We start from the raw sequence: 22691 nt of genomic DNA on the forward strand, positions 1-22691 counted from the left end.
CCTGTGGTTCAAAGACTGGTTATAGTGGGAGAAAAGACTAGACAGACTGGTTATAGTGGGAGCCTGTGGTTCAAAGACTGGTTATAGTGGGAGAAAAGACTAGACAGACTGGTTATAGTGGGAGCCTGTGGTTCAAAGACTGGTTATAGTGGGAGAAAAGACTAAAAAAGACTGGTTATAGTGGGAGCCTGTGGTTCAAAGACTGGTTATAGTGGGAGAAAAGACTAGACAGACTGGTTATAGTGGGAGCCTGTGGTTCAAAGACTGGTTATAGTGGGAGAAAAGACTAGACAGACTGGTTATAGTGGGACAGAGCGGCTAAACGGGACTGGTTATAGTGGGACGGACGGTTACCCTCGCTGGGTTTCCCGCGTCGGACCCCTGCACCAAATCATTTCCCTAAACTGTGTGCACAGTTAACGGATGGCACCCTCACGAGTGCAGCGCAGGATGAAAAGCGCTGCAGGCAGAAAAGGCTCGTCGGCCTCGGGGCCACAAACAGAAAAAAACAGAAAATAAAAAAAAGAAGAAAAAACAGGCACGGTGGTTCTAGCGCTTCGGGCAAAACCATCAACACGGCATCACACAAATGAGAACGTTAATGCATCGAGGCCATAACTGCTTTTTTTTTCCCCTTTTAAAACCTTGCATTCACCTCAGTATTTATTCACTCATTTTAAATGAGAGCGCTAAATGTGGCGAAAAGCTTTGATGTCGTCCCCCCGTCCCTCACCATCCCCTGCTCGCCTGCTGCTGATTAGCGCCTCTGCTAACGCCTCGCCGCTGTGAAGATGTATGTTTCTTTTTTCACGCGTGGCGCTTGCTGTCACATCTGCCACGCTCATCGCTGATGTCATTCCCAGTGATTTTCTCCCTCGCTAACAGCGTGTGAATTTATTCACGATTTACCGTCTTGACATCTTTCTTTATCATTTTTCGCGTCACTCCAGCGGCTGGATTCTGACGCATTTGAGGGCTTGCTAGCAGCTAGCGGCCTCATGGATCCACCTTGAAAACCTACCGTCTCGATTGTTTTTTTCTTGCCGTTCAAATCTAAAGGTCATTAAACACCGGGGCAAGAGGTTAAGCAACGCAAATGAACAACGCGGAAATGCGAATTATTCCTGTACACACCTAGCGCGAGGCGAATATGTGTATAAAATTCGTTAATAAAGTTTGGCACAGTTTCTCTTTCGCGCTGAAGAACAAACAATGGAGTCGACGCCATCCTCAAGTGATGATGCCCTGGTGATGGTTGAATTATAAAGAAAAAGAATAGAAGTCTTTGGGTCCACCCAATATTGTTCTTGAGAGAGGAGATGAGAGGAGTTCAATACGACGATCCAGGAGGTCAAATTTTACCCAGGGAAATTTCACCAGAACTTTAGAAAGTCTGTCAGACAATTTGAAGGACCGCTCCGTCAACTGGCTCCACATTTTTCAGAGGGAGAGAACAAATTATAAACCTCTCGGTCATGATGAATGAATGTGGACTAGGGCCGATGCAGCCAGGAGAGTTTTAATGTGACGTCATCGACAGGCCAGCGTCGTCTTGATTGGTCAGAGGTCTAGCCGTGCAAAAAAAATAACAGCCGCTTTTTCGCTCTGTGGAAATTTTGTGGAAGGTTCCATTGACTTCAAGAGGTTTTAAAAAAATAAATAAAAGCGGGTTGTTCGCCTCCCAAATTTGCTCCCGGTGTGTAAGGACCTTTACATGTAATCCGTGTCAACGAGGCTTAGCAACAAGAAGCCAATAGGAAGCTCTGCAATCGGAAAAACCTACCATGGGATTTATCTTTTGAAGCTGGACGGAATTTAGGCAGAGCAATTAGCATCAAAAAGGGCCGGGTTTAGCAAGCAGCTAAGCTAATTGCTCTCTCTCTGGTTTCACTCACGGCGATCAATAGTGTTTTTTTTTTCTCAAATTAGCTGTGTTGCCATAACCGTTTTTCACAAAATAAAAACGACATTTAAAAAATTTCGACAAAGTACAATTGCGATTTGCAGGTGTTTCCATTGAATGGTGTGAAGCGCATCAGCCGTAATTCTCAAAAAAATCTCGCCCCGTGAGACCCCACTTTGAGGAGGATGGAGGGACAAAAGTTCTTGTGTAAATCTGCATTTGGATGTGGTTTGCTGTCAAGAATGGTTGTTATATTTTTTCTCTTTGATTACTTGTGATATATATTCCGTCTCCTCTTCCGTCCAATCATAACGCGCCATTTTCACTTGAAGTGAACTGGTCACGTGACCCCGTACGTCACGTCCAGTGACGTGTAAGAAGAAGTGTTTCCATGACGCTTTTGCTATATACCTCTATATCGCTATGTCGGAAAAACCTCCTCGTGAGAGCGTCAAAACCTGTTAGCCATATCTGAAAGGTTTTTCAAAGTTTAGTTGTTCCTATGACCAGTTTTTTATTGCGACATTTAGGTTTCGCGCAATTCTAGGGGTAATGGGAACTCAGCTAGTGACTCCAGATGTCCAGAAAAAGTCCAGATTTGGTTTGAGAAGCTAAGCTCATTAAAGAGGGAATTGTTTAGCAAGAAGCTAAGCAAATCGCCCTCGCTAGTTTCACTTGCGGCAAACAGATTCTAAGGGCTTTTGTTGGCTGTTTTCCAAGTGGACGTGGGAGAAACATTCTAGATCCCGTTTGAGAGTTTGATAGGCGGAGCTAATCATCACAAAAAGTAAGAAGCAAACCGCTTTCACTGGTTTCCCTCGCGGCAAACGAATCCGATTCGCTCTTTTCGAGGTGAGGATTTTTTAAATTTTTTTTGGCAGTCTTCCAAGTGGACTGAATATTGTAGATCCCCGCCTGGGCAAAAAAAAAACGCGAGCCGCAAATTGCTCGCGACTTCTGCGATCTGCTCATGAGGAGAAATCCAAATAAGGGTTGGGGAGGGGGAGAGTGGGGATGGGAGTTGGGGGGGGTTAGCGAGGCTAGCTCGCAGTCGGCTCAAGAAAGGGGCCAACCCTTTAATCCTCCGGTCGACTCCCGCCGCGTGGACGATCGATTAGTCATGCCTGTCCTGCACTCTGCTACCTCTGGCTATGTTCTTGGTGTGTGTGTGTGTGTGTGTGTGTGTGTGTGTGTGTGTGTGTGTGTGTGTGTGTGTGTGTGTGTGTGTGTGTGTGTGTGTGTGTGTGTGTGTGTGTGTGTGTGTGTGTGTGTGTGTGAGTGTGTGTGAGAGAGTGTGTCTGATCCTACCACCGAAGCGCGGCGGTGTCAAGTGCAGTCAACACAGCAATCATTTACTCTACCACTCTCTCCCTCCCCTCCCGTCTCTCTCTCCGTTCCACTCCCTCTTTTTTAACCCCGCCATCTTGAATTTTTCTGCCCACGTTAATGGTGACGAGACTCACATTCACAATGATGGCAAAAATCGGCCCCGCCCACACGCCCCCCTGGCAGTCCACTACGATTAGCTGCGATCGCATTCACGCCCCGGTCGGGGAAAATGTTTAATTTTCTCATTTTTTTTCACCTAATTTTACCTGAAAATTCATCGCCCCAAGAGCCGCAAATGCTGCACTATCTTTAGCCCGTCAGCCGATACGACAGATAGGTTGGAGTTTCCGTGACAGCGCACGGGGGAACTCTTGCTGACTCGGCCCACTCCGAGTATCACATGACGGGGGGTCCGACCTGCTTTTCCTTTCTCTTGACATTTTGCCGATACGTTTCTTCTTGGCCAAAACGTCCTTCTAGCTCAGGGGTGGGCAAACTTTTTGACTGATGGGGGCCATAGTGGAACGGAGTGTTTTGGTGAGCCACCTCATAGGAGGAAAAATCTATCACGGGATATGTAGAAAACATGTTGCTTTGACGTCTGAGCGTCGCTCAAATTGTCCAACAAACAAGGCAAGCCGAAAAGGTCAAAGGTCGCGCTTTTTATCGCAGACAGAAGTACTTCCTGTCCGCCGTGAGTCCCCTGTTTCTTAAAACCGCTGAGGCCCGAAGTCCATGTGTGGGCAAACTATGGCCCGGGGACCATATGCTGCCCGTTAAGCTTTTTAATCTGGCCTGCCAAACCTGAAGAAATGATATTAATAGTCAGAAAGTTATGAAACGGCTGCATTACATCCATTTTTCAGTCATTTCAATAAAGAGCGAAATGCCAGCGGGGCTACAAAGACACTGATTTTGTTGTAACTTTGCTTTTGTTCATTTTCAATTGACATGAAAGCAACATGTTTTCTCCACATCTCATGATAAATTCTTCCCTCCTATGAGGTGGCTCACCAGACTCTCCATCCCCGGGGCTACTAAACAAGCTCCTCCTTCCCCTCCATCGCTCTGTCACCTAGACAGGAGTCGGTCTTCTGACGCATCAGAACAGGCCGCGCTTGCCAAAAGCTCCCCGGAACACCCGGCAGAGGGGATGAAATGGACTTTAATGAATAAATAAACGGCGGTTACATAATCGCTCTCGCTTCAGCTCTCGCTTCAGCTCCCGCCGCCGCGGCGTTTAGCGCTTTTTGGGGAGTTTCCCAGAAATGTTTTCTTTGGCAAACTTCAGCGGAAATCTATTTTTTTTGTTTAAGGAAGGTGTGGGGCTCTTCTTCCTCTTTTTTTTTCTCTTTTTTTTCTCCCTTTTTTGGAGTCCAGCTGGCAGCCCGGCACTCACAACCCTCCCCGCTACCGACCAGGGAACAAAGTAAAGGGACATTCCACTGCGTTTTGCCATCAGTGCTGTTTCCTTCTGTGGCTCTCAAGGTAGAGCAGCGGTTCTCAAATGGTGGACCCACATATTCTTTTCTTCATCATGAAGTCGTGACCCAAATTTATTCCACGGCACTTACGCTACCCGTTAATAGTTTGGACACACCCTATGACTTTAAAGTCTTTTCTTTCATTCTATTATCTATTGACACTGCAGTTTCTCACTAAGGCATCCAAGCTACTTATGAACACACCTGGAATTATGGAGGAAACAAAAGTGTGAAATAATAATTCACTTTTTATATTTAAAGTCTTCAAAATAGCCACCTTTCATCAAAAGTATATTTCGAGTTAGTGAACGTGGTTTTCCTCGCTGCATAATTACATACAGTATATCCTGCTCATATATATATATATGATGTCTTCAGTATCTATCTACAGTGGAGAAAGTTGTAAAGAAGAAAGCATTGCATGAGAAGGTGCGTCTAAACATTTGACTGGTAGTGTAAATTTATTCCACAATTGTAAAAACCACTAGGCCACTTTCATGTCTAGTAAATGAGTTATTGAACTTATTGAATTGAATGTTCTGTCCTGCAGAGTAAATGCCCAATTTCTTCCTGAGAAATATGGATATTTTAAAATCCATTTTTAAAGGAAACTGCCCAGCAACAAGCCGCAACCCAATCGAAACCCACTTTTTGGGTCACGAAACGCCAAGGTAAAGTGACTCTTCACAGCGTCACCCAAGAATGCGCCTTAGCATCTGTCCCCCCCCCCCCCCAAGTTTTCAATGATGAGCGATATTTTCCGGGGCGACCGTGACGGAAAATAAGTCAAAACATCCCTCAGCCCGGAGTGAGTTTGGAATTTTTTATCGCTCGGGAACGAGAAACTAGAACAACCCCATGTTGGATTTCTGCGTTCGGGGCCCTTTTGTCAGCCTCTCTCTCCTCGCCGTCTCGTTTTGCTGGGGAAAAAAAGGCTTTAAAGCGGCGGTAAATATTTCAAAAGTCCTTTCGACGCACAACGTGGCGACGCTGAATAATGCACGTGCGTCGCACGTTGGTGTCCGGGCGAATGTTTTTCCTACCGCCGTCCTTCAATTCCTGATGCCGACCTCGTGTGTACGACGACGGCGACAACACAACGGGACAACAACAACAGGAAGCCTTTGGGATCGGACGGAAAAACTTCCTGTCCGCTGTGAGTCAACTGTGATTAAGCTGCTGAGGCCGAAGCCCTTGGCGTGGGCAATCTACGGCCCGGGGGCCAAGTGCGGCCAGTTAAGCTTTTGAATCCGGCCTGCCAAACTGGAAGAAATGACATTAATGGTCAGTCAGTCACGAAATGGCTGCATTTCATCCATTCTTCAGTGTGTCTAGAGTCATTTCAATAAAGAGAGAAATACCGTGGGGCTTCAAAGACACTGATTTTTCACTTTGCTTTTGTTCATTTTCAACAAAAGCAAAGGGGGTAAAATAATGCGACGGGTGAAACGCAGCAGCGAAAACGCACGCGCGATGCAAAACAATGGAACGGCCGGCGCTCAGCGTCCGGTGGCTTCGCTGCGGCCGAGTCCCACTTCCTGCGTGTCGGCTGGAGCCCTCGGCCCTGCAGTGGCAGGCAGGCAGGCAGGCATGCAGCATCTCTGGGAGGGTCCCGAAAGCCCCCCCAGGACCCGTGTTGCATTTAGAAGTGGCAACCAGCCGTGAAGAGTGCATGCGCACGCTCACGTGCACGCGCGGGACCTCAGCTTTGCTTCAAAAAAAGCAGCTATGAGTAAAAGACTCGGTGGAGCTACGTCACGGCGCTGCGCGTCTTTGTCCACCAAGTGGCACGTGTGTGCGTACTTTCGCACTCGTGTGTGTGTGTGCGTGCACGTGTGTGTGTGTGTGTGTGTGTGTGTGTGTGCTACATTAAGTGGGCAAGTGAGTGAAACTGGGTTTATTGAAGGCTCCCTCCGGAGAGTAGATGTAGCACACAAACGCGCGTGCATGTGCAATTTTCAAGCGCTGTCTTTGTGTGTGTGTGTGTGTGTGTGTGTGTGTGTGTGTGTGTGTGTGTGTGTGTGTGTGTGGCTGTCCCACATACTGACGGTACGAGGCTGCTCTCACTGGTGAAACGCCTACATTTTTAGCCTGGGGGTATACATTCCTTCATTCTCTCGCTCTCTCTGAACACACGCACGCGCGCACACACACATACACAGTCACACACACACACACACACACACACACACAGACAGGGGCGTAAGCACAACTTGTAAGGATGAAACTTGAGCGGTGTGCGCGCTACAGTAAATTATGAAATGTTGCCCCCATTGTGTGCGCACGCACACAGGCAGTTGATTGGTCGCTTCCTCCCCTGTTGTTTACGTGCGGCCACGAGGTGGCCCGGCCCCTCCCCCGGTCCCTCCCTCCGTCCCTCCTCTCACGACACCGACGAGAAAGAGCGAAACGAGTCAGACGAGCCAGGTTCTCGGAGGCTCCCAGGCCGTGTGCGTGCGCATTTGACAGAGTCATTGGCACGTGCGCTCAAGTCCGTTGACAAGTGAAGTAAAAAAAAACAATCCGTGTTTCTTTAACCTCAGAGAGCTGCAGCGTTTTATCCGCTTCACACCATTCAATGGAAACGCCTGCAAATTGCAGTTGTACTTTTGTCGAAATTTTAGAAATGTCGCTTTTATTTTGTGAAAAACTGTCATGGAGACGCAGCTGCTGATAGTTGAGCAGGAAATGGAGTGGTAGAACACGAAATCTAAATGCAATTGAAAGAAAGAAAAGAGAAAGAAAGGCGAGATGCTGAAGTTGAAGCTGCGTCCGCTGTGTTTGTTTGCTTTGTTTCAGCCGTTTGGTCACATGGCAACGAGTCCCGACACGCCCAGACTGGTCAGTCAGGGGCTTTGCTGTTTCCTCCATTCTCCACGTCGCTGTGGATTCATGAGCACGAAAAGAGAAGAGATCAGTTTTATTTGCTCACCTCCGTTAGCTCACTGGTAACCTGTGTGTGTTTGGGAGGAGGGTTTTCATTGACTGCAGCACTTCAGTTAAATTCTGTTTTTAATCTTTTTTTTTTTTATTTTACTTTCAATTTTGGTCAAGCACCTTGGGTTGCATTGTATGTATGAAAGCTGCTATACAAATAAACTTGAATTGATTTGATTAGCCACGGCTACACAATCTCCACAGTAGTGCTCGCGCGGCTGAGCCGTCCCTCCCGGAAAGGTGGCTTATTTTATTTTATTTTTATTTTTTATTTTGTTTTTTTTCCTCTCCAGCCTGTTTTGCGGAGACAGGTGGCGGCCGCCTCCCCCGAGCGCCCCCTCCTCCCTCCTCCCCTCCCCCCCACCTGCCAGCAGCTCGCTTTCAATTAGCCGCTCGCTGTCAGACGGCGTGCGCCCAAACCAAAAGAGATGGGGAAGGTGTTTGATGGCGCGCCCGCCTCCGTGAGTCAGCACGTCCCCAGAGTGCCCCGTTTAACTCCCAAACCCCTAACCCCCCCCACCCCCCAACTCACCGCCCCTCCCCCCGATCCACCCCCCTTCCCGCGCTCAGCCCACTGGGAGCCGTCCAACGCCTGTTGGAGTCTGACTGGACTGGCTTCTGTCGCAACAGTCACTCGTTCTTGTTGGTCGGATGTGATTAACCGGCTGAAAGTAGCTAGCTAAAATAAGCTAAACTAAACTAAGCTAAGCTAAGCTAGCTCGTCCAACTTGAGCAGCAGCGCACAAGAGGAAAAAAAAAACGTGGCGGGTTCGATTTTTCCCAGTGTCAAAGTCTTCGAGCTTCTTCAACCCCTTTTTTTTTTTTACCCTCAGCCCCTCCTGTTCGCTGTCGGCGGGTGGAGGGCTGGGGTCGAGGGAAGGGAGGAGGGATGCGGGGGTGGGGGTGGGGGGACTGTAGCAGATAGCTCCGCCCACTCCCAGACTTCCAGGGCCGTGTCCTGGCTTGACTGGGAGGAGACCTGCTGGGACCCAGCAGCTGCGGCCAGGTGCTGCTCTGGGGGACACTGGAGGGAATTTCCCTCACTTCCCCTTGTTTATTTTATTTAGATATATATGTGCATATATATATATATATATTTTTTTTTTCCCTCTAAAAGAGAAACAGATCAGCCAACAGTGCAGACATCTGCAGCGCAGGAGCTCCAAGGACGAGTCCCCACTGAGCTGATTTTTCCGGAATAGAATCTTCTTCCGACTCTGAATCTCAGAAGCGCCGTATATCTTCTTCTTCTTCTCCTTCTCCTTCTTCTCCTTGTCTTTCTCCTTCTTCTCGTCTTTTTTCTTCCTCTTCTCCTATTACTTCTCCTTCTCCTTCTTCTTCTTCTTCTCCTTCTTTCCTCCTCCTTCTCCTCCTCCTCCTTCTCTTTCTTCTCCTCCTCCTCCTCCTGACCCCTTGACCTCAGACCAGGATCAATCAAACCTCCTGTTGCCCTCTAATCCCAATTTTTGATTCAATCTCGTTGTTTCACCGATGCTGAACTCCTGGTTTGTCAATGCTCACCCGCTTCCTCTCTTTGCTTGCACGACGAGTGACGTGGAAGCCCTACCACCACCACCACCACCACCGCAACTTTTTTCATCTGTCTCATTTACTCCAAAGTAGTTCCACAGCATCGACATGTTTATTTGTTTGTATCCGAGAGCTAATGATTCATGATTCAAAAAACTTCATTTTCGTCTTCGTGCCTCTTCCTGTTTTGAGTACTGTCGCTATGTGACGGACAATAAAGTTTCTTTGAATCTTCACCACAGCAACATCCATGGGCGATGCAAACAAACATGTCGGAGGTGTGGAAGTTTTTCAAAGTGAGAGAAACAGACATAGCACAAGCCATCTGCAATATATGCAACGCTACAGTAGCGGGGGAACATCGGCAAAACATTTCAACACGACAAATTTAATCAGGCACTCGTAAAAGATACACACGGAGGAGCATGTCGAGTTCAAGAAACGCAGCGCAGAGAAAGAAAAAGAAAAGCAAACTCCGAAACGGATGCTAAAGCAAACAACTTTAGACGGTGCTCGTCCGTATAGTTGGGAAAGTGAGAAGGCAAAGGGGTGGCACAAGGAAGCTGCTGGAGTTTATTGTGTTAAGTACATAAACGAGTAATTGAAATATTGCTCCTCACGTGATCGGATCGATTGTCGGTTTATTTAAACTCACTGATCTGTGATTGGCAAAAAAACCTTGATCGTGTAAAGCCTAGTGCACACTGCCATGCACGCGCACGAGGTCGATGGGCGCCATCTGCCACCCGGCGCTGAACTACCGGGAGAATCCCAGCATTGACAAAAGGAGGGACGGGATCAAGTGGCTTATCCATCCCTATCTGCTTGTCCTCTTGCGCACATGCACGTGCATGTGCGCAAGAGGACAAGCAGATAGGACCCCCTCCTCTATAATGCCTAACCCTAAGAGCAGATGTGCAAAGACAGTCAGTTGTACACCGGCAGTGGAAAGTCTCGCCGTTTCCCTTTTATCACAATTCTCCTCGGCCCGGCGCTGCGCACAGAATCCACCGCGGACGTCGTTGGCGAGCTGGAGGAAAGGAAAGAAACATTGACCACGGAGGAGCGGGGCAGATAAATCTGCGTCTTCTATAGCCGCTCCTCCAGATGAGCTGAGATATTGAACACGCCTCATCCTGGCATCTCATTGGTCGACTCGTGCGTCTGTCAAGAAAAAGGCGCCTTTGTCTTTTCTCCTGTTTTTTGTGTCATATCGGCAATTTGAAAACGACAGTCAGACGGACAGTTACAGAAAGGGGCGTGGCTTGATAGCAAGGATGCGTCACATGGCCATCATAGCGCCAGAGTGTGTGTGTGTGTGAGTGTGAGTCTCTGCGCTGCGCGACAGATGGTGTCAGCGCGTGAGTGTGTGTGTCTGACGTCCAAATGACATCACACCAAACGGACTCCCTGCCAATGTGTGTGTACATAGCTCACTAGTGCATGAAGGTGCAATCTGGACGACTGACTGAGAGTACCTGCCTCATCGCCTACGCACACTGTTAACACCGTGACACACACACACACACACACACACACACACACACACACACACACACACACACACACACACACAGCTCCCCTAAAGATGGCGTGGCTGTTAGCAGGTCAACTCCTGTTGTCTGCGTTCCTGTTTCTCAGCTCCTTCTATAAATAGATCGGAGGGGGGAGGGGAGGGGTGGGCGGAGCAACAGGAAGAGAAAAAAAAACTCACAACAGGTGCGTCTCTCACATCGGCATCGTGATCGCACAAAAAGGCACCAAAAAACACAAAACTTCACAACTGAGCCGCCAGCCGCAGGCGGCGGCCACTAAAGTGGTTGATCGCGCGTGTGTGTGTGTGTGTGTGTGTGTGTGTGTGTGTGTGTGTGTGTGTGTGTGTGTGTGTGTGTGTGTGTGTGTGTGTGTGTGTGTGTGTGTGTGTGTGTGTGCAAGCGTGCGCGAGGATTAGGAAGTAGCCGACCACCAGCGTCTGCGGCTCGGAATGGTTGAGAACATCAGCAGAAACTGGCCTCTTCTTCTTCTTCTTCTTCTTCTTCTTCTTCTTCTTCCGCTCGGGCCTGTTGAGAAAAGTCTCGTCGTTGTGAACAAAGAGCCTCCGGATCCAGTCGGCTCCCTCAGAGCTGCTGGAAAAGTCGTGGAATTTTGTAAAAATTGCTAAATTTGAGCGCGCCCCTTTGCAAACTCGTGGAATTTGTTTGTTGTCTTGTACCAAGCATGTGCAAACTACGACCCGGGGGCCACATGTGGCCCGTTAAGCTTTTCAATGCGGCCCCGCTGACCTTCAAGAAATTATATTAGTTAGTCACTCGTAAAATTGCTGTGTTTTAAGAGTCATTTCAATAAAGAGCTAAATACTGTTGGGCTTCAAGACACGGATTTTGTTGTAACTTTGCTTTTGTTCATTTTCAATTGACATTAAAGCAACATATTTTCTTCATATCCCATGATATATTCTTTCCTCCTCCATCTGCTGCTGCTCCGGCCCCCTCTGTCACATTTTGAAACCCATTATGACCCACCAGTCGAAACGTTTGCCCACCCCCTGACCCAGTGCCAATGCAGTTCAGTCTAATTGATCACCTACAGATTCCACCTGTGGTGATTTTAGACCAAATCAAACTCTGTGTCTGTATTTTGAAGGTTTTAAGCAATTATTGTACCATCAGGTCATTGGCAAAGGTTTGCACGTCTTTTAAGGAAGAAAATTCTTTGTTTATAAGTTGTGGCAAGGTCTTGGGAAAGTCATGTAAAAGTTTTGGAATTTTCTCAAGGAAAATAAGTGAGGAACTCTGTGTAGTCGTACCACGCTGGACTCCTTTTGTCTTTTCACCTGCGGAAATTAGCGACGTGTCCCTTTGCCTCAATCGTACAAAACTCAATTTGGATTCTTCTTCCTCTTCCCGCCCAGAGCCGACCTTCGCCTTGACCCTTGACCCCGTCCTCAGCCCCCAGGCCACGGCGGAGCCCACCGAGCTGGCGTGCCGGGTCACCAACGTCACCCACCTGCCGGCCGGCGGCCGACTGGGCGTGTCTTGGGAGTACGCCACGCTTCCAGGTGCCTGAACTCGTCCTTTCCTCCTTTTGGGTCGTCCCCTCACGCAGAACCGCAAGTTGACCCCTCGCTTTTTTCCGTTTCCCGTCCAGGCCTCGGCGACGACCCCCAGACCTCGCAGGCCGTGGCCTCCCTGGATGGCGAGGGCAACCTGGTGGCTGGGCCGCTGTACTCCGACAGGCTGAAGAGCGGCGCCGTGTCCGTCCAGAGGCTGCAACCCAGCACGTTCATGCTGCGCTTCCTCCGCACGCAGGTAGGAACAAAAGAATATCAGAGAGCATTCAAAAGCAGGCTGGGGAAGATTACTTTGCAAAAGTAACGGTAACATTTCTATGTTAGTTACATTACTTTTTGTAATTAACGTAAGTAATTACAGGGGATGCACCGATGGAATAAAACTTTATTGACCCCCAAAGGGGGAAATTCTTGTTGTCACAGCAGCAAAAGAAACACCAGACAGAACACTGTCATGTGTTGTGTGCCAGTAGCAACAACACTATCGACCTGACAGTCGCACTCAAAACAACAAAAAAATAACAGTCATACCAAGGTCAAACTACCTCCTTTCAATCCGAGGTCATTCTGAGACACTAAATCAGGGCAGCTTAATTTACTAGCGTTTAAATCAGCAAAATCAATCACTTCTTTGCAAACATATGCCTGCTGAACCAACCATTTAACATTTCATTCAGCAACCAGTGAACCCCATTTTTGCACATTTTTCCAAATGTATGTGTGAGCCTTCCGTGTCCTCCCTCTTTTTGACAATTTTTGTTGCAATTCCGAACTCGGCCGGAAAACCAATCGGAAGCATCAGAACAGTATCAAACTTTCGCCTGTGGAGGGAAACGGAAAAGTATGAGAAAACCAAGAGAATTGTGCAAATCAACAAAAATATAATTATTAATCATCACAATTGGTCAGCTGTAACTAAAATTGCAATCATGAATAATTCCGCAAGTAAGTGTAATTGAATTACACTTACTTGCGGAATTACTTTTTTTTTCCCAGCAATGTAACTGATTACAGTTGTCTGTACTTGTCAATTAAATTACATAATCTTAGTCTTAGCATAGCAAAAAGTGAGCAAAAGCCATGCAGGTGCTTTGAGCGAGCGGAGCAGCTTACCGCAACGTTTTTCCCTCTTTTTTTGGACGTTTTCCACCCCATCCCACCTGCCCTATGCAGGAGGTCGACATGGGCGTGTACACGTGCACTGTGTCCGCCTGGAACGCCAACAGCCAGGGCGAACTGGTGAAGCTGGCTGAGCAGCAGAGCGCGCCGCACACCATCCAATGGACCGCCAAGCGTAAGGAAACCCCTTTTGTTGCTTATTCATTCATTGATTTATTCATTTATATATATATATAGTTTCAATGCTTTTCACTGCCACACATGTGTACACTCATAATGTACTTAATTTGGTTTCTGAAAGATGGTGATTAAAAATCGTGTATCCCTACCGTGAACATCCATGTAAGTCATAGGTGTCAAAATCTGGCCCGCAGGCCAAATTTGGCCCCAGATTTGGCCTACTAGAGCTGCTGGCCCACTGGTGTTGTATGTAAGTATGAGTGAACCAGCCGCAGCTTGCAGCCATGATCATTCTCAAATGGGCAGTTCTGTGCAGAAACTAATTGGGTAGTTTTAGTTTTTCTTGATGAAGGCACCGCGTTAGCGGCAAGGTGGAAGTTTGCTAACGTACACAATAATACTTTGATGCACACTGCTGCTTCTGGGCTGTGTAGCAGCCTGGGTCCCGTGATGAATGAGCTCTAGTGTCTCGCAATCATTTGCGGACGTCATGGCAAAATTACTCGACAAGAGACATCCTGTCACGCATGTTCATCCTCTCCATTACACCCCTCAGAACTGAAGCCAACTGCCCTCCGTTCGGCTAATTCATTCGTCATGTGGCTGCACAGTGAATCACAACAGTTGATCGCCACTTCCTGTCCGCTGCTGTCGGGGGATTTCCCTCCTCTCGGACCCTCCGAAATGTCACTTCACGCACGTTTGGTAATTTTATTTATGAGTATATTTATTTGTTTTGAAGGTCCCTCTTTAAATGTCGTGGCCAAGACGAACCGCGCGGCGTCGGTGGGCGGGGCCACCTTCGAGATGAGCTGCACGGTGGCCACCGACAACCTCGGCGAGGCGGGCTACTCGGTGCTCATCCAATCACAGGAGAGCCTCCAGAGCAACGTGAGGACCATCATGACGCTGAGCCCCGATAACGTCCTGCAGCACGGCGGCGCCACCGACCCCAGCAGGAGGTACTGCACCAAGAGCCCCGCCCCCTTTTTTATATATACGCTGTCAGCTAAAATAATGTGTGCACACATCAGGAAAAGAAAAACTTGCAATATTTTTCAATACCTCATTTATGAGGCATCACAAGACTAATACTAATGACCTTTGGCCTCTACAATTACAAGAATGTGCTCAGAGTGGTGGCCATTGGCTTCCATGCATTTATGTCTATGGCGAAATACTGCTTGGGTAACATTTGTTACCTCAACACTTGTTGATGCTACATTCATGAGGGTAACGCCATCTGTTGGGAAAACATCATACAACAGTAGGCAGCGTTATCATAATTTGATCAAACTTCGAAAAAGGCATCTATATGTATAGAAGTACTTCTACAAATTAAATATTTAGTCAAGCTTTTCTTTTCCTGATGTGTGTGTGCATTATTTCTGACTCCGTTGATACTGTTTATCTTAGAGTCGGGACTTTATTGCATTAATTGGATAATCAACGGCCCAAGAATTTTATTGCATTTTATTTGACACGCTAGACAACACGGAACGTCTCTCAGTGCACAAGTTTTTAGCAATAAGGATTATAGCAACACAAGACAAGCATAAGGCGGTATAGCGGTTGGGCTAACAAGTTGCCTATGCCAATAACAAACGTAATGGACGACAACGATAACGCCGCCTTGCTTTGGCTCGGTGGATGGGAAATTTGCATTAAACAAAACAGTCAGATGTAACGGTGGATAGTTATCTCAGCCTCTGGTGCCACCTAAATGTGAAACATGTAGGTGCTAATGCTAGCACCAGAGCTAACAATAACATCAGGGCCAACTGAAATATCGATATGCGATTAAAATGCGATTAATTGTGATTCATTTGTTACAAAGGCCACAATTCATTTGATTACTTCTTTTAATCAAGTCCCACCACTCATATACATATATATGTGTAAATATTCCTCGACTCAGGGACAACCTGGTCCTCACCAAGTCCGGCCCGGCCGAATTCCGCTTCCGCCTGGCCGGCGTCCAGCTGTCCGACCGCGGCTTCTACTGGTGTGACATCACGGCATGGACCAAGCAGCAGCCCGGCCAGACGTGGACGCGGGTCACCAGCGCCGAGTCCAACAAGATCCACATCGACTTCCAGGAGAACGGTGGGTGAAGCGAACCCGGAAGTATTTCCTATTTTATTGTTTTCTCCCAAACTTTCACTCTGAAAAAATAAGGGCAGAAGATTGTCAGTCTGTTATTCTTATTCTCTTTCCACACAGTCTTGGTAATAAGACGCCCCACTAACCCCAAATACACACAAACACACACACACACACCACCACCAGCGCCACTTTAATAATGTGCCGAAACAAAGAGCGCACCTTAAGCCCTCCGACGCCCACCACAGCCGCTGGCCTACATAGCCGTCTTTGATCTGAGCCGGCAGGAAGTGGGAGGAGGAGGAGGAGGAGGAAGAAGAAGAAGAAGAAGAAGGGTGAGGTGAAAGGAAAGACAAAAAAAAACATAATAGAAATTGCTTAAAAAAATACAACGGAGGAGGAGTCGGAGGAGTCGGAGAGAGTGCTGCTTGTTTAGACAGGTTGGAGGCCCAGTGCGAAAAATCACACCTTTTGATTGCAATAACGACCATAACCCCAGCAGACTTGGTAATTATTATTAGGATTTTTTTTTCAGTTTTTTGTTTAGTTAGCAACCCAGCGGGCGACGATATCAACACGTTTGCAGGTCTGCTCGTTTTTCATTTGTTTTTCATCAAGTTTTTATTGAACATTTCAAAGCCTTCGTATATGTGGCAACCCTAATGTTCTTCAACACAGGTAGTATCTCACGAAAAATGAACTTTTGACACAAAATAATTGACTTTTTTCGTACATGTGCAGCAAAATACAGAAGAAGGTAGATGGGCAATAATATCAACTGACATATACACGCATCTGCATACACATGCGCCCACAAACACGCATAAAGCTCTGCTCTTTTTTTTTTTTAAACTTCCCGCTGACTTTTATTTTGAAAGGTTTGCTTCTGGAACCTGCAGATCACCCGGCGGGAAACATGACGTGGATAGAATTCCTAAAAAAAAAAACCAACAACAACTTGAGTTTCTGGCTATTTGGAATATACAACATACTGAGTGACGTCAGACAAGCGGAAGACGAGCTAGCTAGCTAGCTAACAAACTAACTAACAAGTTGTCTATGCCAACAACAAACTTAACAAACGACAACAGTAGCACTGCCTTGCCCAGCTCGATGGAGGGAAAATTTACATTAAAAAAAAACAAAAAACAGTCGGATGCAACGGTGAATAGTTATCCAAGCCTTTTTTTTTTCTTTTTCTTTTACTTCCCGCCAACTTTTACTTTGAAAGGTTCGCTGCTGGAACCCTCAGATCACCCGGTGGGAAACACAGAGCGGATAGAATTCCTAAAAAACTTTGCACCAGGAGAGGAAGTTAGAGGTGGTCTTGAACACTCTGGACCCCCCTCCACCTCCACACACACACACACACACACACCTCCGCCTCCTGCGTCATGTTTGCAGGAGGCGAGAAGGAGCCTCCAGGAATATCGGAGCAGCAGCGAAGATCTGAAAGTCTGCCGCTCTCTGGGGAGGGTCGGCCGCAGCCCCTGAGCATCGCTGCCTGCCTCCCTCCTTCCCTCCCTCCCTTTACTTCTCCTTCTCTCTATCATTTGCCATTTCTCCCCCTCCCCCCGCCGCCGCCTCTCTCTCCCCCTCTCTCAGGGACGTCTTCAAAGTGAAGCCCTTTGGCCAATCAGCCGGCTGCAGCCGTGCGCGCCACTGCTCTCCCACTCCTTTTCTTCTGCGTGCGCGTGCAAGTGAGCGTATCCGACTCCCAACGTTCAGAGTTGACCCCCCACTCAGTCGCCCCCCCCCCCACACACACACACACACACACTTAAACACACGTTCAAACTCAGATTTTTTTCATTCTTGGGGGGGCGGGGGGGAGTTGTGCGAGCTGCTTGTGTGGGTTTTTGTGTGTGTGTTTGTGTGCGAGCTGGCAGGCCTCCCAAGCTTTCCAGCTGCATCGTGAATGTTTCAGACGCGCTGCGGCGTCTCCGCCGGGATCTCGCCGCCGCAGCCGCACGCCGGGTTCGACGCCGCGTCTCAGCCGCACGTTTTGCCCATCAATAATTCAGCGCAGGATTTTTTTTTTTTTCACGCTCGAGCTGCGAGAACATAAATATGGAGAAACCCAGGAGGCAGAGACGGAGTCAGAGAGGAAGGTGGTGGTGGTGGTGGGGGAGGAGGGGAGGAATTAAAAAAAGATGCTAATTTCTTAAACGCGGCGCGTAGCTGCGAGTGCTCGCCGTCGGTTTGGAGAGTCGGAGGATTCAGTTTGACCTCCTGACCCGCAAACCTTGGAGGTCAGGAGGTCGTCCGACAATCATCCCAGCCATCCGGACCACGTGCGTTCGCAAGAGGAGCTCGTGCACAAACATCCCGTCGCCCCTGCTGTGTGAAAACACAAAGTCGGAGAGTCGCCTTCAGCGCTTCAGCTCCGTCATAGCGTCTCCGAGAAGCACTTATATTAATTAGTCAGTGAGTCATGAAATAGCTGCATTTCATCCATTTTTCAGTGTTTTAAGAGTCATTTCAATAAAGAGCTAAATACCAGTGGGCTTTCAAAGACGCTGATTTTGTTGCTACTTTGCTTTTGTTCATTTTCAATTGACATTAAAGCACGTTTTCTCTTCTATGAGGTGGCTCACCAAAAGACTCCATCCGTCTGCTGCTGCTCCGGCCGCCTCTGTCAAATTTTAGAACCCACTGTGGCGCCACCAGTCAAGAGGTTTGCCCAGCCCTGACTTGGTGTCTTTTGGGATCATGAAATGAAGCAGGAGAAGGTTCAATTCCACTCGAGAGCCGCCGTCACACGTTGAGATGATTAAAGCCCGGTGCTGCTGCTTGTTGTGACTCCGATGAGGCGAACCGTGGGTGTAATCGCCTCATCACCTCCACTTCCTGCTGATTTTTTTTTAAGTTTTTTTTTTTTTAATCCCCTGAGTCTCACAGCCCTCAGTGGGAGGAGCCATCCGGCACATGGCGGGGGAGGGGGGGGGGGGACATTTGTTCGTTTTTTTTAACGGCCGAGGCGTCGGCCCGTCGCTGCCCATCATCTGTCAGTTATTCACTCCTTCCGTCCATCCATCCATCCGTCAGCCTTCGTCCTCTTCTGCACTGCGCCTCAGTTCATTAACCAGCTCGCTAAGCTGGCTCATCCTCCGCCTCCTCACTCAGAAGAGCCTCCGAGGAATCTCGCCTGGCGAAAGCGTCGCCCAGTTTTGAGTTGCGGGTTTGATTCCTCGCATGCATTTGCTGGGTTTCCTCTGACTACCCTGAGTGCAGGACAAACGCTGACCCCTGAAACTCGTTTTGCATCGTCTACGTGGCCAGCGGGGGGGCGCTCTCTGGTTTCAACTCCAGATTTTCCACTCACGGAATTGTTTGATGGAGCTTTTTCTGCAACAGAGATCAGCAGAGACCCGCCCCTGCTTGTCTCTGATTGGGTTAGGGCAGAAATGGGCAAACTATGGCCCGTTAAGCTTATCCGGCCCACTGAACTTGAAGAAATTCTATTAATAGTAACTCATAAAATAGCTGCATTTCATCCATTTTTTCAGTGTTTTAAGAGTCATTTCAATAAAGAGCTAAATACCGTGGGGCTTTAAAAACACATATTGTGTTGTAACTTTGGTTTTGTTCATTTTCAGTTGACATCAAATCACTTGTTTTCTACTTTATCCCATGATATATATCTTCCTCCTATGAGGTGGCTCACCAAAACACTCCATCCATCTGCTGCTGCTCCAGCCCCCTCTGTCATATTTTAGAACCCATCATGACCCACCAGTCAAAAAGTTTGCCCACCCGTTGGTTAGCGGATAGGCGTAGTGGGCGAGGAGGAGCAGCCAATCAGGAACCAACGGGCCTCCGTTGCAGAAAGAAAAATGTAGGCGTTCTGGTGCACTGAGATGTTGTACATCTTTGTTTTTCTTTTTGTTAACACGCTTCACCGCCATCTGCGAGCCGAGCCGAGGCTGAGCTCGTCTCAGCTCCAGCACCCTGCCGTCGCTGCCGCTCCTCAGGGACCGCGGCGTGTGTTTTTAAAAAAGGAGGCTGCGTGTTCAAACGAGTCCCTTTGATGATGTCGTCTCCGTCTCTGTCGCCCGCCGCAGGTCCCTCCTTCTCCATCGCCCTCCGCCACGACGTCATCACCGTCTACCCCTGGGAGACGGCCAAGATGGAGTGTTCGCTCAGCGTGCTGGGATCCTCGCCCAAGACTGGTACGACACACGCACACACACACTGGCAGTGTGCTAATGCTAAGGCTAATGCTTGGGAAATGGTGTGACATCTCCACACCCATTAATGAGGACCTCCTGTTATGGGACACACAGAGGAGCTAGCTGTGTTTCCATGACGATTTTTCACAAAATAAAAGCGATATTTCTAAAAAAAATTTCAACAAAGTACAATTGCCATTTGCAGGTGTTTCCATTGGATGGTGTGAAGCGCACAAGCCGTAATTCTTAGAATTACGTTTGCTTTTGTTTGTTTACGTTTGTTTGCTGTGAAGAATGGTTGCTGTATTTTTCTCTTTGATTACTTGTAAGAGAAAATTTCCGTCACCTCCTCCTCTGCGCCATTTTCACTTGAAGTGAACCGGTCACGTGACCTTGTACGGTGGTCACGTCTGCTGACGCGTAAATGTGAAACAAGTGCTTCCATTACTTTTTTGCGATATACCTCTATATCGATACGTCTGAAAAACCACCTCGTGAGAGCTTCAAAACCTTTTAGCCGTATTTTAGATTTTTCCAAGTTGTGGTGTTTCCATGACCAGTTTTTTATTGCGATATTTAGGTTTTTGCGCAATTCTAGCGGTAATGGAAACGCAGCTACTGATACCACTTTTTTGCACAACGAGTAGAGTATGAGTACTCGTGTTTCATTACTCACTGATACGATACTGGGTGCTTGATAATGCCAATATGCGTTGTAGAATTAGATTTTTTTTTCTTTCTTTTTTTTAAGTTTTCCACAGTTTTTTTTCAAGAACAGTGTCACAAGTTTCACTGCAGTAAAAACACAAATTTTACACAATTGTCGTATCGATACATATACAACTGTATTGGTGTTGTGGTGTCCGCAAGTATTTTTACGATTATGAGCAGAGTACTCAACCCCGACATCGGTAACAATACCCCATACTGGGATCGGTATCGGTGCAGCCCTAAGTTTTGTTTTCTTCCCATTTTTATTGATTGCATGCCAGTCTCGGCTTTAAAGCCTTTTTCACCAGAGCGGGAACATCAGGTGTGTTTTCAGTTAGAACGAAGCGTTTGCAAGCCGCCGGGTCGCTCAGGCCCGCTGCCAGAAATCTTGCACGTCCGTCTTTAAAATAAGGCTCAGATCAAAGAAGGCTTTTGCAGATGTTTGAGCGCACGTGTCGACGCCTCATCGCTTCACCCGACTTCTGACAACCGCTGACTGCTTCCACACAGTGCGGCGTTTCCCTGCTTTCCGAGATGCGTTGCACCGTTGGCGCGTGACAAATGCAAAGAGGCATAAAGCGTACATGCTTTTCAGACTGAAAGAAAAATGTTTTTTTTTTTATTATTATTACTTCTCAAGCTTTTATTCCATGTTTTAATTTTTGCACACGGGGGCTTCCGCCGCTTCCCGGATGAAAACCATCTGCGGCGCGACCCGTCGCCGCGTCACTGCCGTGCCTCCGTTTATCGCTTCCTCCTTCTGTCCCATGCACACACACACACACACACACACACACAAACTAAACACCCGTCTGTCTTCCCTCCCCACTCCTCCCTCAACTTAAGCACATCTCACAGCGTCTCTCTCGCCCTCTCCGCCCCTCCCCCCACCTGCCCCATCTGTCACCGCCGCCACCGCTAGTGCGTCTTCCTCTGCAGCCTAACGTGTGTGTGTGTGTGTGTGTGTGTGTGTGTGTGTGTGTGTGTGTGTTGCATATCAGAAAATTGTCGGAATTCACGTGCAAGAGTTTATTTGCACGTTTTTCTCACTGTTCTCATCTTTGCACCTGTGAAGACAGCGGTGGGGCGGCTGCGGGTGGTCGTGGGGGGTGGAGGGGATGCGGGGTGGGGGGGTCGCCCCGAGTTGGGCTCCCTCTCAGACAGCTGCTCCACGGGACTAAATCCCCCTGCTGCTGCTGCTGCCACCGCCTCACACGGCTCGTCAAAGGCGGCGGAGGAAGGAAGGAAGACGCTGTGGCGGCGGCACTCCAGTATCACGCGCTGCTTCTTCAACGTCGGGGTCAAAGAGGGGGGTGGGCGGGTGGGAGGGCGACGGAGCTGATCGTCCCGACTTGAGCTGAGTTTGAGTTTTATTCTGCCACACAAACGATGAACGCCACGCATTTCTAACGGCGTCCAAACCCAAAAAGAAAACGTAAATCATAACGTAGATGCAAATTGAAGAGAGGAATCACACCTGATGTGACATGGAAGTGTTTCAGATAAAGGAAGAAATGATCATCAAATCATAAACACTTGTAGGCCTCAAAAATGGCTTTACCGACCATCCTTTTGAAAAGCAGAAATGTTTTTTTTTAATACACAATCTTAACTCAGTATTGACGTTATTCCATCACGAAACACCAACTACAGATACACATCTTTTATTTTGAAGGGGGTCATTTGGTACCTTGAATATACAGACGTCTCTTAAATCATGCTTTGTTCTCTTGAACAGAAGAATGTGTGTCAACTGACTGGGAGTGAATTTGATTTATCTCTGTACATTTATTTGCATTGTTTTATCAAACACCAGATCCTTGAATTTCATAATATGAGTCTCAGCATGTGCATCGTAATCAGCCGTGTTGATCAGTTGTATCGCTTGTTCTCGTAGTTGAACAGTCGCGGTGACGGGTGTTCTGCACCTCAATCTCCCAGACTTCCACACAATGTGTGATATAAGGAAGTGTGAGTGAGCACTGAAATACTCTGACCTTATGGTTTAAAACACATCTTGACTTGTAAAGAATTGCTGTTGACATAGAAATCTCTCCTTTGATGTGACAGACGCCTAGTTTCCATGTTCATTTATGGTCAACGATCATCAAAGAGCCGCCAAATATTCGGGCAAATTAGAATTTGATGAAAGG

General features: G+C 47.8%; 1 protein-coding gene across 1 annotated transcript in view; it reads left to right on the plus strand.

Annotated features, from left to right (window-relative positions):
• Positions 1 to 22691, plus strand: part of ptgfrnb (prostaglandin F2 receptor inhibitor b) — a 54986-nt gene that overhangs the window by 14173 nt on the left and 18122 nt on the right. The window contains exons 6-11 of the mRNA XM_076017401.1: positions 12095 to 12241; positions 12331 to 12491; positions 13427 to 13547; positions 14295 to 14514; positions 15471 to 15658; positions 19720 to 19827. Of these exons, the coding sequence (XP_075873516.1) occupies positions 12095 to 12241; positions 12331 to 12491; positions 13427 to 13547; positions 14295 to 14514; positions 15471 to 15658; positions 19720 to 19827 (945 nt within the window). The remainder of the gene's footprint in view (positions 1 to 12094; positions 12242 to 12330; positions 12492 to 13426; positions 13548 to 14294; positions 14515 to 15470; positions 15659 to 19719; positions 19828 to 22691) is intronic.

Source organism: Nelusetta ayraudi, unplaced genomic scaffold, assembly GCF_046127955.1.
Source record: "Nelusetta ayraudi isolate G7.1 ecotype Tasmania unplaced genomic scaffold, CSIRO-AGI_Nayr_v1 ptg000006l, whole genome shotgun sequence".
NCBI classification, from domain to species: Eukaryota; Metazoa; Chordata; class Actinopteri; order Tetraodontiformes; family Monacanthidae; genus Nelusetta; species Nelusetta ayraudi.